At 49.2% G+C, this 15,441-nt stretch overlaps 2 protein-coding genes across 5 annotated transcripts in view; one reads left to right on the top strand and one right to left on the bottom strand.

The window, feature by feature from the left end:
• RALGDS (ral guanine nucleotide dissociation stimulator) overlaps positions 1-11,222 on the bottom strand; it is a 167,097-nt gene extending 155,875 nt beyond the window's left edge. For all 3 annotated transcript variants that reach the window (XM_075324405.1, XM_075324404.1, XM_075324402.1), the window contains exon 1: positions 11,120-11,222. The gene's annotated coding sequence lies outside the window, so the exon portion shown is untranslated. The remainder of the gene's footprint in view (positions 1-11,119) is intronic.
• A 134-nt stretch (positions 11,223-11,356) lies between these two features.
• Positions 11,357-15,441, top strand: part of RABL6 (RAB, member RAS oncogene family like 6) — a 48,918-nt gene continuing 44,833 nt past the window's right edge. For both annotated transcript variants that reach the window (XM_075324411.1, XM_075324412.1), the window contains exons 1-2: positions 11,357-11,432; positions 12,333-12,725. In XM_075324411.1, coding sequence (XP_075180526.1) covers positions 12,596-12,725 — 130 coding nt within the window. In that variant the 5' untranslated portion in view covers positions 11,357-11,432; positions 12,333-12,595. The remainder of the gene's footprint in view (positions 11,433-12,332; positions 12,726-15,441) is intronic.

Below are 15,441 nucleotides of genomic sequence, written 5' to 3' on the forward strand. Positions count from 1 at the left end.
TGTATATTCTGTAGATTCCCTATTGTATATATTGTAGTTTCTAGTGTGCTTTAGGCGATTAAATTATATAATTAATCTTGGGCTGTTCTGTTATCTCGATCTTGAATCCCACGTCTGTGTGTTCGGCTAATAGTTACCGTGAAGCGGTTGGTGGCAGCGAGTTGTGCCAAGGATTATTGTGGGGAGGCCAGTGAGATTCTGGGAGGTTTAGATATATTCCGCCCGCGGAGGTCGGGGGAATATATACCCTACTCTCACCGGGGACCCTTCAATAATCGGCATAAGTAGTATAGCGGCCTCCTTGCTTATGGTCGGGCAATTCCATAATTGGCCTGACTATAAGAGGGGCGCTAGAGAGCGCGTCACGTGCTCTGTCTGTCGGTCGGGAGGTATAAAGGAGGGGTGACCCCCACTTGTTACCCCCCGATTGTGACGTACTGGTAGCCAGCGCGGGGGATTTCTGAGTGACCCCCCGGTGGTTTGTGACAATACCCCTACACACTGTGTACACACCCTATATAATATATATCACTACATACAATGTATACACCCTACATAATATATACACACACACTATACAATATATACCTCTACATACAGTGTATATATCCTATATATACATCCCTATATACACCCTATATAATATATACCCCTACACACTGTGTATACACCCTATATAATATATATCACTACATACAATGTATACACCCTACATAATATACACACCCTATATATATCTACACACCCTATACACACACACACACACACACACACACACACACACACACTATACAATATATACCTCTACATACAGTGTATATATCCTATATAATATATCCCTATATAAACCCTATATAATATATACCCCTACATACAATATATGCACTATTTAATATATACCCCTATGTATAATAATATATACCCCTACATACAATATATATACCCTATATAATATATACCCCGACATACAGTGCATACATTCTATATAATATATACCCCTATATACACACTGTATACACACTATATAATATATACCCCTACATACAATATATACACCCTACATACAATATATACACCCTATATAATATATACCCCTATATACAGTGCATACTTCCTATATAATATATACCCCTATATACACTGTGTACACCCTATATAATATATACCCCTACATGCAGTGTATACACCCTATAAAAATAAATACTATATGTAATATATACACCCTATATACATGCTATATAATATATACACATCATAGACAGTATATATACACCCTAATTAATACACCTACATACTATATATCCTATATATACTGTATAAAGAAGGAAAAATAGCAGCACAGCCCTCATGTTGGGGGTGCAATACTTCTGCAAGCATCGGCCAAGAAACCTCCAAATGTAGAGAAAATAGATTGGAAGCCGCACTGCGTGGAGCTCAGTGAAAAAAGTGGACTTTATTCACACAGACACATGCCACGTTTCAGCTTCTAAGGTATAACACACAGTCTGGCCTGTGCACAGTGATTCTTTACTCCTTGTTTCCACATCTGACCTTCATAGTTTTGCTGCATTCAGTCTCAATCAACAACGTGCACATTGCAATAACAAAACAAAATATTGCATTGTCCAAACATGACCAGTACCATACATGATATATGTACATGGCGTACACTGGAAGCCATTCACCTGGAGTAGCTGCCAATGAACAGGTCGCCTTGTGTGATCGCCGGCCTTCAGAAAGGGTTTGTGACCATCAGATGCGTCTTGCAGAGGCGGCGTGTATGACTGCAGAGCCAATTCCACTACTGATCTAAGACAGAAAACGGCAAGAACGACTCATCTAAGAGGAATGATCGTCCATCATTACTGGAAGGGACGAAGGTCAGTCAGTCTGGAAAATTGCTAGAACCTTGAAGGCACCAAGGGCAGTAATGTAAACCACCAATGGTCCTGATGAAAGTGGTGAAAAGGAGAATGAATGACCTTGTCAGTAACATGAGAGCCGCCACCTCAGGCTCTTTCTGTTATGATATACAGTACACACCAAAAGTTTGGACACACCTTCTCATTCAAAGAGTTTTCTTCATTTTCATTGTAGATTCACATTGAAGGCATCAAAACTATGAATTACCACATGTGGAATGAAATACTTAACAAAAAAGAGTGAAACAACTGAAAATATGTCTTATATTCTAGGTTCTTCAGAGTAGCCACCTTTTGCTTTGATTACTGCTTTGCACACTCTTGGCATTCTCTTGATGAGCTTCAGGAGGTCGTCACCGGAAATGGTTTTCCAACAGTCGTGAAGGAGTTCCCAGAGATGCTTAGCACTTGTTGGCCCTTTTGCCTTCACTCTGCGGTCCAGCTCACCCCAAACCATCTCGATTGGGTTCAGGTCTGGTGACTGTGGAGGCCAGGTCATCTGGCGTAGCACCCCATCACTCTCCTTCTTAGTCACATAGCCCTTACACAGCCTGGAGGTGTGTTTGGGGTCATTGTCCTGTTGAAAAATAAATGATGGTCCAACTAAACACAAAACGGATGGAATAGCACGCCGCTGCAAGATGCTGTGGTAGCCATGCTGGTTTTGTATGCCTTCAATTTTGAATAAATCCCCAACAGTGTCACCAGCAAAGCCCCCCCACACCATCACACCTCCTCCTCCATGCTTCACGGTGGGAACCAGCCATGTAGAGTCCATCCGTTCACCTTTTCTACAAAGACACGGTGGTTGGATCCAAAGATCTCAAATTTGGACTCATCCGACCAAAGCACAGATTTCCACTGGTCTAATGTCCATTCCTTGTGTTCTTTAGCCCAAACAAGTCTCTTCTGCTTGTTCCTGTCCTTAGCAGCGGTTTCCTAGCAGCTATTTTACCATGAAGGCTGCTGCACAAAGTCTCCTCTTAACAGTTGTTCTAGAGATGTGTCTGCTGCTAGAACTCTGTGTGGCAGTGACCTGGTCTCTAATCTGAGCTGCTGGTAACCTGCGATTTCTGAGGCTGGTGACTCGGATAAACTTATCCTCTGCAGCAGAGGTAACTCTTGGTCTTCCTTTCCTGGGGCGGTCCTCATGTGAGCCAGTTTCTTAGTAGCGTTTGATGGTTTTTGCCACTGCACTTGGGGACACTTTCAAAGTTTTCCCAATTTTTCGGACTGACTGACCTTCATTTCTTAAATTAATGATGGCCACTCGTTTTTCTTTACTTAGGATTTGTATTATGGCAAGAAAAAAAGCAGTCAACAGTCTATTCAGGACTTTCAGCTGTGTATCCACCAGACTTCTGCAGAACACAATTGATGGTCCCAACCCCATTTATAAGGCAAGAAATCCCACTTATTAAACCTGACAGGGCGCACCTGTGAAGCGAAGACCATTTCCGGTGACTACCTCGTGAAGCTGATCAAGAGAATGCCAAGAGTGTGCAAAGCAGTAATCAAAGCAAAAGAACCTAGAATATAAGACATATTTTCAGTTGTTTCACACTTTTTTGTTAAGTATTTCATTCCACAGGTGTTACTTCATAGTTTTGATGCCTTCAATGTGAATCTACAGTTTTCAGAGTCATGAAAATAAAGAAAACTCTTTGAATGAGAAGGTGTGTCCAAACTTTTGGTCTGTACTGTACATCGCCATCCTGGGGCCTATACCCCAGCAGTAATGGTTGGAGTTGCTGTCAGAGCCTTAAAGGGACTGTCCACTTCTGACCAAGTAACATACTCTGCTACCAGTCCTCCATCTCCTCCTTCGCCGCTGCCCAGGTCCTTGGTCGGCCTCCAAGATGCAATCACTGGCTACACCAATGGCGGGATCCCACTCCCTGTGCCACTGTTTGGCTGCAGCGGTCACATACACTGTCACCGATAGAGCAGTCGCCCCACCATCTACACAGCATATTAGCGCTGTACATAGATATCTTGATATTAGAAAATAATATATACGTGGCCATCGCTGCTGAAGAGGCGCCTACACTTCCCAATACCATAAACTGCAGGGGACATCGGTTTATTGACTTGTGCTGCCATCTAGTGTTCAGTGTGAGTGTCAGCACACAATATAAAGTCTCCGCGTTTCACTGCCCACAATATATAGTCTCCGCGTCTCACTGCCCACAATATATAGTCTCCGCGTCTCACTGCACACAATATATAGTCTCCACGTCTCACTGCCCACAATATATAGTCTCCGCATCTCACTGCACACAATATATAGTCTCCGCATCTCACTGCACACAATATATAGTCTCCGCGTCTCGCTGCACACAATATATAGTCTCCGCATCTCACTGCACACAATATATAGTCTCCGCGTCTCACTGCACACAATATATAGTCTCCGCATCTCACTGCACACAATATATAGTCTCCGCATCTCACTGCACACAATATATAGTCTCCGCGTCTCGCTGCACACAATATATAGTCTCCGCGTCTCACTGCACACAATATATAGTCTCCGCGTCTCACTGCACACAATATATAGTCTCCGCGTCTCACTGCACACAATATATAGTCTCCGCGTTTCACTGCACACAATATATAGTCTCCGCGTCTCACTGCCCACAATATAAAGTCTCCGCGTCTCACTGCACACAATAGTCTCCGCGTCTCACTGCACACAATATATAGTCTCCGCGTCTCACTGCCCACAATATATAGTCTCCGCGTCTCACTGCACACAATATATAGTCTCCACGTCTCACTGCACACAATATATAGTCTCCGCGTCTCACTGCACACAATATATAGTCTCCGCGTCTCACTGCCCACAATATAAAGTCTCCGCGTCTCACTGCACACAATATATAGTCTCCGCGTCTCACTGCACACAATATATAGTCTCCGCATCTCACTGCACACAATATATAGTCCCCGCGTCTCTCTGCACACAATATAAAGTCTCCGCGTCTCGCTGCACACAATATATAGTCTCCGCATCTCACTGCACACAATATATAGTCTCCGCATCTCACTGCACACAATATAAAGTCTCCGCGTCTCACTGCACACAATATATAGTCTCCGCATCTCACTGCACACAATATATAGTCCCCGCGTCTCTCTGCACACAATATAAAGTCTCCGCGTCTCGCTGCACACAATATATAGTCTCCGCATCTCACTGCACACAATAAATAGTCTCCGCATCTCACTGCACACAATATATAGTCTCCGCGTCTCACTGCACACAATATATAGTCTCCGCGTCTCACTGCACACAATATATAGTCTCCACGTCTCACTGCACACAATATATAGTCTCCGCGTCTCGCTGCACACAATATAAAGTCTCCGCGTCTCACTGTACACAATATATAGTCTCCACGTCTCACTGCCCACAATATATAGTCTCCACATCTCGCTGCACACAATATAAAGTCTCCGCGTCTCACTGTACACAATATATAGTCTCCACGTCTCGCTGTACACAATATATAGTCTCCACGTCTCGCTGCACACAATATATAGTCTCCACGTCTCGCTGCACACAATATATAGTCTCCACGTCTCGCTGTACACAATATATAGTCTCCACGTCTCACTGCCCACAATATATAGTCTCCACGTCTCGCTGCACAAAATATATAGTCTCCACGTCTCACTGCACACAATATAAAAAGTCTCCACGTCTCACTGCACACAATATAAAAAGTCTCCATGTCTCACTGCACACAATATATAGTCTCCGTGTCTCGCTGCACACAATATATAGTCTCCGCGTCTCACTGCACACAATATATAGTCTCCGCGTCTCACTGCACACAATATATAGTCTCCGCGTCTCACTGCACACAATATATAGTTGCCGCGTCTCACTGCACACAATATATAGTCTCCGCGTTTCACTGCACACAATATATAGTCTCCGCGTCTCACTGCACACAATATATAGTCTCCGCGTCTCGCAGCACACAATATATAGTCTCCGCGTCTCGCTGCACACAATATATAGTCTCCGCGTCTCACTGCACACAATGTATAGTCTCCGCGTCTCGCTGCCCACAATATAAAGTCTCCGCGTCTCACTGCACACAATATATAGTCTCCGCGTCTCGCTGCACACAATATATAGTCTCCGCGTCTCGCTGCACACAATATATAGTCTCCGCGTCTCGCTGCACACAATATATAGTCTCCGCGTCTCACTGCACACAATGTATAGTCTCCGCGTCTCGCTGCCCACAATATAAAGTCTCCGCGTCTCACTGCACACAATATATAGTCTCCGCGTCTCGCTGCACACAATATATAGTCTCCGCGTCTCACTGCACACAATATATAGTCTCCGCGTCTCGCTGCACACAATATATAGTCTCCGCGTCTCACTGTACACAATATATAGTCTCCGCGTCTCACTGCACACAACTTTGGACCCTTCACTGTATACACGCTGGTTGGAGGGTGCAGAAAGGTATTAATTCCCTCCATGGTGGATTCCCCAATCTGACAGGTTTAAGGGGGTCCTTAAAGGGAACCGGTCACTAGATTTTTGAGTATAAACTAAAACCTGCACCTTCAGCAGCGCCTGTGCTGCACTCTATAAAAGGTGCATGTTATCCCATGACTCCGCTGTAGACCCCACAAATACCTTTATAAAATCCCCCGCCATCTATGCTAATCCTTGGGTCCGGTCTGTTGGGCGTTCTACTTTGCGTCTCCTGTCCCTCCTTTCAGCGCTAATCACCGTCCTCCTCCGGCGCAATTCACTTAGCCGGGCAAAATCTTGCGCCTGCGCAGAGACATTACCGGTTCGTGCAGCTCTATTGCGGGCAGAGCTGCAAAAATGGGTGCACCTGCGCGAGCGGCGAGTTCTCTGCGCAGGTACAAGATAATGCTCGGCAATGTGGTTGAGGTCACCCGTGTCATCCATGCAGCCGGCTAAAATCTCACTTCCGGTAATGGGAAGCAGGAAAACTGTGGCGCAATTATGTTAATAATATTAGCAAATACCTCCAATTAGAAATGTAGTATAGCCTCCTGATTAGCCATGTCTCTTACCTCATCTGCAGGGCATTGCAGCTCAGGTATCCACTAGTAACTGTCACTGTATAAGTCATAGTAACCATCGATACATAAGCTGCAATGCCCTGCATATGAGGTATGAGACATAGCTAATCAGGAGGCTATACTACATTTCTAATTGGAGGTATTTGCTAATATTATTATTACACCTCTTACATATTGGGAGAGTATCTTGGCGATGGGAGTACTCCCTTTCTACACATATCATTATGTTGCCCCTGGACATACCCTTATCACACGTCTCCTCCATTCTCCTGACTATATCGTCCTTCGTGGTTGGTTACTATTAAAACGGTGGCGACGGTTTTAATAAATAAATCTGTACATAGAATCCATTCTCCTTATATACCAACATATCCAAGAATTGCATTTCCTTATTTAACTGGAAATTGTAAACTAAGGAAAGACCCGATTCAATTATAAATGATAATCCAGTATTTCCTCTGCATTAATATCCTACAGAAAAAACAAAACGTCATCGATATACCGCCAACAGCTGCAAACATGGCGCCAACGGGAGGAAATGTACACGTGTGACCTCAAAGACAGCCATGAAGATGGAAGCATCGTAGGGGTCCGGGATCTGAGCTCCTGATGCCGAGTGTTGGACCATGGACTCGCTGTCAGCTCTGGTGGGCTTCTGTTCCTACACTCTATGTGCACCATATTGTGGAGGCCAAAATACACCCAGCCTTTTAGCAAGACCTGTCATGTACCATGAAGACCCCACAAGACCCTGGGTATATAGGGGACACCCCACAAGACCCTCCGTATACAGGGAACGCCCCACAAGACCCTCCGTATACAGGGAACACCCAAGACCCTCCGTATACAGGGAACACCCAAGACCCTCCGTATACAGGGAACACCCCACAAGACCATCCGTATACAGGGAACACCCCACAAGACCCTCCGTATACAGGGAACGTCCCACAAGACCCTCCGTATACAGGCAACACCCCACAAGACCCTCCGTATACAAGGAACACCTCACAAGACCCTCCGTATACAGGCAACACCTCACAAGACCCTCCGTATACCGGGAACACCTCACAAGACCCTCCGTATACAGGGAACACCCCACAAGACCCTCCGTATACAGGCAACACCCCACAAGACCCTCCGTATACAGGCAACACCCCACAAGACCCTCCGTATACAGGCAACACCCCACAAGACCCTCCGTATACAGGCAACACCCCACAAGACCCTCCGTATACAAGGAACACCTCACAAGACCCTCCGTATAAAGGGAACACCCCACAAGACCCTCCGTATACAGGCAACACCCCACAAGACCCTCCGTATACAGGGAACACCTCACAAGACCCTCCGTATAAAGGGAACACCCCACAAGACCCTCCGTATACAGGCAACACCCCACAAGACCCTCCGTATACAGAGAACACCCCACAAGACCCTCCTTATACAGGGAACACCCCACAAGACCCTCCGTATACAGGGAACACCCCACAAGACCCTCCGTATACAGGCAACATTCCACAAGACCCTCCGTATACAGACAACATTCCACAAGACCCTCCGTATACAGGGAACACCTCACAAGACCCTCCGTATAAAGGGAACACCCCACAAGACCCTCCGTATACAGGCAACATTCCACAAGACCCTCCGTATACAGGGAACACCTCACAAGACCCTCCGTATAAAGGGAACACCCCACAAGACCCTCCGTATACAGGCAACACCCCACAAGACCCTCCGTATACAGAGAACACCCCACAAGACCCTCCGTATAAAGGGAACACCTCACAAGACCCTCCGTATACAGAGAACACCCCACAAGACCCTCCTTATACAGGGAACCCCCCACAAGACCCTCCGTATACAGGGAACACCCCACAAGACCCTCCGTATACAGAGAACACCCCACAAGACCCTCCTTATACAGGGAACACCCCACAAGACCCTCCGTATACAGGGAACACCTCACAAGACCCTCCGTATAAAGGGAACACCCCACAAGACCCTCCGTATACAGGCAACACCCCACAAGACCCTCCGTATACAGAGAACACCCCACAAGACCCTCCTTATACAGGGAACACCCCACAAGACCCTCCGTATACAGGCAACATTCCACAAGACCCTCCGTATACAGGGAACACCTCACAAGACCCTCCGTATAAAGGGAACACCCCACAAGACCCTCCGTATACAGGCAACACCCCACAAGACCCTCCGTATACAGAGAACACCCCACAAGACCCTCCGTATAAAGGGAACACCCCACAAGACCCTCCGTATACAGGCAACATTCCACAAGACCCTCCGTATACAGGGAACACCTCACAAGACCCTCCGTATAAAGGGAACACCCCACAAGACCCTCCGTATACAGGCAACACCCCACAAGACCCTCCGTATACAGAGAACACCCCACAAGACCCTCCTTATACAGGGAACACCCCACAAGACCCTCCGTATACAGGGAACACCTCACAAGACCCTCCGTATAAAGGGAACACCCCACAAGACCCTCCGTATACAGGCAACACCCCACAAGACCCTCCGTATACAGAGAACACCCCACAAGACCCTCCGTATAAAGGGAACACCCCACAAGACCCTCCGTATACAGGCAACATTCCACAAGACCCTCCGTATACAGGGAACACCTCACAAGACCCTCCGTATAAAGGGAACACCCCACAAGACCCTCCGTATACAGGCAACACCCCACAAGACCCTCCGTATACAGGGAACACCTCACAAGACCCTCCGTATACAGGGAACACCTCACAAGACCCTCCGTATAAAGGGAACACCCCACAAGACCCTCCGTATACAGGCAACACCCCACAAGACCCTCCTTATACAGGGAACACCCCACAAGACCCTCCGTATACAGGCAACACCCCACAAGACCCTCCGTATACAGGCAACACCCCACAAGACCCTCCGTATACAGAGAACACCCCACAAGACCCTCCTTATACAGGGAACACCCCACAAGACCCTCCGTATACAGGGAACACCCCACAAGACCCTCCGTATACAGGCAACACCCCACAAGACCCTCCGTATACAGGCAACACCCCACAAGACCCTCCGTATACAGGCAACACCCCACAAGACCCTCCGTATACAGAGAACACCCCACAAGACCCTCCTTATACAGGGAACACCCCACAAGACCCTCCGTATACAGGGAACACCCCACAAGACCCTCCGTATACAGGCAACACCCCACAAGACCCTCCGTATACAGGCAACATTCCACAAGACCCTCCGTATACAGGCAACATTCCACAAGACCCTCCGTATACAGGGAACACCTCACAAGACCCTCCGTATAAAGGGAACACCCCACAAGACCCTCCGTATACAGGGAACACCCCACAAGACCCTCCGTATACAGGCAACATTCCACAAGACCCTCCGTATACAGGCAACATTCCACAAGACCCTCCGTATACAGGGAACACCTCACAAGACCCTCCGTATAAAGGGAACACCCCACAAGACCCTCCGTATACAGGCAACATTCCACAAGACCCTCCGTATACAGGCAACATTCCACAAGACCCTCCGTATACAGGCAACATTCCACAAGACCCTCCGTATACAGGGAACACCTCACAAGACCCTCCGTATAAAGGGAACACCCCACAAGACCCTCCGTATACAGGCAACATTCCACAAGACCCTCCGTATACAGGCAACATTCCACAAGACCCTCCGTATAAAGGGAACACCCCACAAGACCCTCCGTATACAGGCAACACCCCACAAGACCCTCCGTATACAGGCAACACCCCACAAGACCCTCCGTATACAGAGAACACCCCACAAGACCCTTCTTATACAGGGAACACCCCACAAGACCCTCCGTATACAGGGAACACCCCACAAGACCCTCCGTATACAGGGAACACCCCACAAGACCCTCTGTATACAGGGAACACCCCACAAGACCCTCCGTATACCGGGAACACCCCATAAGACCCTCCGTATACAGGGAACACCCCACAAGACCCTCCGTATACAGGGAACACCCCACAAGACCCTCCGTATACAGGGAACACCCCGCCATCTCTCTGTATACTGTGTATGTGATGGTCTCAGGTCCTTACACTCTCACATGCAGCTTTCTGTCACACTCCTTGCTGCTGATACACGATGTCACTGTATTTCTGTGACTGACGTACAATCTCTGGGTATTTTCTCTCTGACGATCCTTCACGTTTTTTCCACAGCGTCCACTTGGCGCGCTACAGTAGCGTTCCCCACTGCGCATGCGCCACCACATCAGCAGCTCCGCTTTCTCAGGCTTTCTGACCCCTCCGGTTGCTGTAGCAGCTGCAGAGGCTCCGCCCTATTGATGCTCCCGGGAGGAGGAAGGAATATGGCGGCGCTGCAGTTGTGGCTGGGAGCGAGAGGGAAAGGGTAGGACGGTGCTGACCGGGGTGAGGTGGGGTACGGGGCGCACGGTATGGGGGCGACTCTGGGGAGAGGCTGCGAGGTCTACAGGGGCCATTACCGGGGAATGAACCATCAACATCTGCACAGGGGGAGGCAAAACGGGAAAACCACGGACAGCTGTCACGTCACATGACATACAGGTCGCGGTACATCTCCCCCCCATGCAGCACTTGGTGCATTCCCCCCACATGCAAGTCTTGGTACATCCCCCGCCCCCCTACATACAGTAAATGCACATCTCCCCCTGGCTGGTCCTGATGCGCTTGCGGCTGGTCCTGGTGGTCCTGACGCGCTTGCGGATGGTCCTGGTGGTCCTGACACGCTCGCGGATGGTCCTGGTGGTCCTGACGCGCTCGCGGATGGTCCTGGTGGTCCTGACGCGCTCGCGGCTGGTCCTGGTGAGCCTTACGCTCGTGGCTGGTCCTGGTGGGCCTGATGCGCTTGCGGCTGGTCCTGGTGCTCTTGACGAGCTTGCGGCTGGTCCTGGTGAGCCTTACGCTCGCGGCTGGTCCTGGTGAGCCTGACACTTGCGGCTTGTCCTGGCGGTCCTGACGCGCCTGCGGCTTGTCCTGACGCGCTTGCGGCAGGTCCTGGCTTGTCCTGACGCACTTGCAGCTGGTCCTGGCGGTCCTGACGTGCTTGCGGCTGGTCCTAGCGGTCCTGACGCGCTTGCGGCTGGTCCTGGCGGTCCTGACGCGCTTGCGGCTTGTCCTGGCGCTCCTGACGCGCTTGCGGCTTGTCCTGGCGGGCCTGACGCGCTTGCGGCCGGGCCTGACGCGCTTGCGGCTGGTCCCGGCGGGCCCGACGCTTGCGGTCCTCTGTTTATTCTCTGGTGCTGATGATGGCTCCTTGTCTTTCCTCTAGGACCTGTGAGCTGGACGCCAGCCGAGCCTGTGGCCGCCTCCTGCCATCGCGCCTGTGTTAGGTTTTTCATGTTTTTCCCGTGTTTTCGCACTGGACATGTCATTTCTCGTGCGTGCTCCTGCGGCCGGTGATGTCACACATTCCCTATAGGATCTACCACCGATCTCCTTTCTTATCGTTGAGACGTTCTGCAGGATTCGGAGGATTTGGGGTGACTATTCTGTGCATTGATTGGGCGGGGTCTCCCCCTCACCGAGGTCAAGATGTTCTCCGCTTTGAAGAAACTGGTGGGGTCGGATGTGTCCAATCTACGGGACAAGAACATTCCAGCGGGGCTGCAGTCCATGAACCAGGTGCTGCAGAGGAGGTTCGCCAAGGGGGTGCAATATAACAGTAAGTAATGGGGATCAAATGACTGAGAAATGTTTTTGTCCCCTTCTCCTTACTGACAACTTTCAGACTGACAATGAGATCCCTTTGCTTTGTTGTCAGCTGTTTATGGACAAGAAAATGTCAGGAAAATCCTCCGAGAGCAGCGACACTTTCTCTGGGGTTAATCTGAATCACCGTAAAATGGGGGCCGAGCGCTGATACTGTGTAACATGGGGTATGTGATCACTGTAAATGATGGGGCTGAGCGCTGATACTGTGTAACATGGGGGATGTGATCAGTGTAAATGATGGGGCTGAGCGCTGATTCTGTGTAACATGGAGGATGTGATCGGGGGTTCTGTAAATGATGGGGCTGAGTGCTGATACTGTGTACATGTAACATGGGGAATGTGATTGGTGTAAATGATGGGGCTGAGCGCTGATTCTGTGTAACATGGGGGATGTGATCGGTGTAAATGATGGGGCTGAGCGCTGATACTGCGTAACATGGGGGATGTGATCGGTGTAAATGATGGGGCTAAGCACTGATACTGTGTAACTTGGGGATGTGATCGGTGTAAATGATGGGGCTGAGCACTGATACTGTGTAACTTGGGGATGTGATCGGTGTAAATGATGGGGCTGAGCGCTGATACTGTGTAACATGGGGGATGTGATCAGTGTAAATGATGGGGCTGAGCGCTGATTCTGTGTAACATGGGGGATGTGATCAGTGTAAATGATGGGGCTGAGCGCTGATTCTGTGTATTATGGGGATGTGACCGGTGTAAATAACGGTGACCGAGCGCTGATACTGTGTAACATGGGGGATGTCATCTATGATTCTGTAAATGATGGGGCTGAGCGCTGATACTGTGTAACAGGGGGGATGAGATCGGTGTAAATGACGGTGACCGAGCACTGATACTGTGTAACATGGAGGATGTGATCGGTGTAAATGATGGGGCTGAGCGCTGATACTGTGTAACATGGAGGATGTGATCGGTGTAAATGACGGTGACCGAGCACTGATACTGTGTAACATGGGGGATGTCATCTATGATTCTGTAAATGATGGGGCTGAGCGCTGATACTGTGTAACATGGGGGATGAGATCGGAGCGCTGATACTGTGTAACATGGCGGATGAGATCGGTGTAAATGACGGTGACCGAGCACTGATACTGTGTAACATGGAGGATGTGATCGGTGTAAATGATGGGGCTGAGCGCTGATACTGTGTAACATGGGGGATGTGATCGGTGTAAATGACGGTGACCGAGCACTGATACTGTGTAACATGGGGGATGTCATCTATGATTCTGTAAATGATGGGGCTGAGCGCTGATACTGTGTAACATGGGGGATGTGATCGGTGTAAATGACGGTGACCGAGCGCTGATACTGTGTAACATGGGGGATGTCATCTATGATTCTGTAAATGATGGGGCTGAGCGCTGATACTGTGTAACATGGGGGATGAGATCGGTGTAAATGACGGTGACCGAGCACTGATACTGTGTAACATGGAGGATGTGATCGGTGTAAATGATGGGGCTGAGTGCTGATACTGTGTAACATGGGGGATGAGATCGGTGTAAATGATGGGGCTGAGCGCTGATACTGTGTAACATGGGGGATGTGATCGGTGTAAATGACGGTGACCGAGCACTGATACTGTGTAACATGGGGGATGTCATCTATGATTCTGTAAATGATGGGGCTGAGCGCTGATACTGTGTAACATGGGGGATGAGATCGGTGTAAATGATGGGGCTGAGCGCTGATACTGTGTAACATGGGGGATGAGATCGGTGTAAATGATGGGGCTGAGCGCTGATACTGTGTAACATGGGGGATGAGATCGGTGTAAATGATGGGGCTGAGCGCTGATACTGTGTAACATGGATGTGATCGGCGGATTCTGCACACAACCACACTCCCAGTTCTAGGAGGGTGTGAACACTTATGCAACCACATTATTAGTTTTATTTTTATTTGTTTCTCAATGGATTTGTACAGATTGTGGGCGACATTAAAGGTGGGAGAAAGTTCTGAAATGTATTGAGGCGTGCAGACTTTTTATATCCTCAACATAACGTACAGGGGTGAATTGTAAAGTGCCGCCACCCTCTTTCTCACAGATGTAGATAAGAATGTGGATAATGCAGCCTGATGGGGGCGACGTGCTCATGATCAGCATGTGACCGCACGCCTTGTTAGTCCGCTCGCTGCACAGAGGTTTGTTCATGGGGGAATCTGAGACACAGAAGGGTCTGTAGTTTAATACACAGAAAGTACATCTCCCAGAATGCAGATTCCAGGGGGGAGCAGAATTATGAGCGCTGCTCTGGAGTGACGTATAAGACCTGATTGAAGAAATGGTATGGCAGCCGGGCGTGCAGCTGTGGAAAAATCCCATTCATTGATACCCAAAGCTCCACGCCCCTGTGAGCAAATATAGATCGTGTACACAGAGCGAGGAGTGACGTGCGCCGCCGAGACGGCCACTGACAGAATAAACATGAAGCGACCGGCCCCGGAGCCGCCACCTTTCACCGGCCCCGGAGCCGCCACCTTTCACCGGCCCCGGAGCCGCCACCTTTCACCGGCCCCGGAGCCGCCACCTTTCACCGGCCCCGGAGCCGCCACCCTTCCACCGGGCCCGGAGCCGCCACCCTTCCACCGGGCCCGCAGCCGCCACCCTTCCACCGGGCCCGCAGCCGCCACCCTTCCAC

The sequence above is a fragment of the Anomaloglossus baeobatrachus genome, chromosome 9, assembly GCF_048569485.1.
Source record: "Anomaloglossus baeobatrachus isolate aAnoBae1 chromosome 9, aAnoBae1.hap1, whole genome shotgun sequence".
Taxonomy (NCBI): Eukaryota; Metazoa; Chordata; class Amphibia; order Anura; family Aromobatidae; genus Anomaloglossus; species Anomaloglossus baeobatrachus.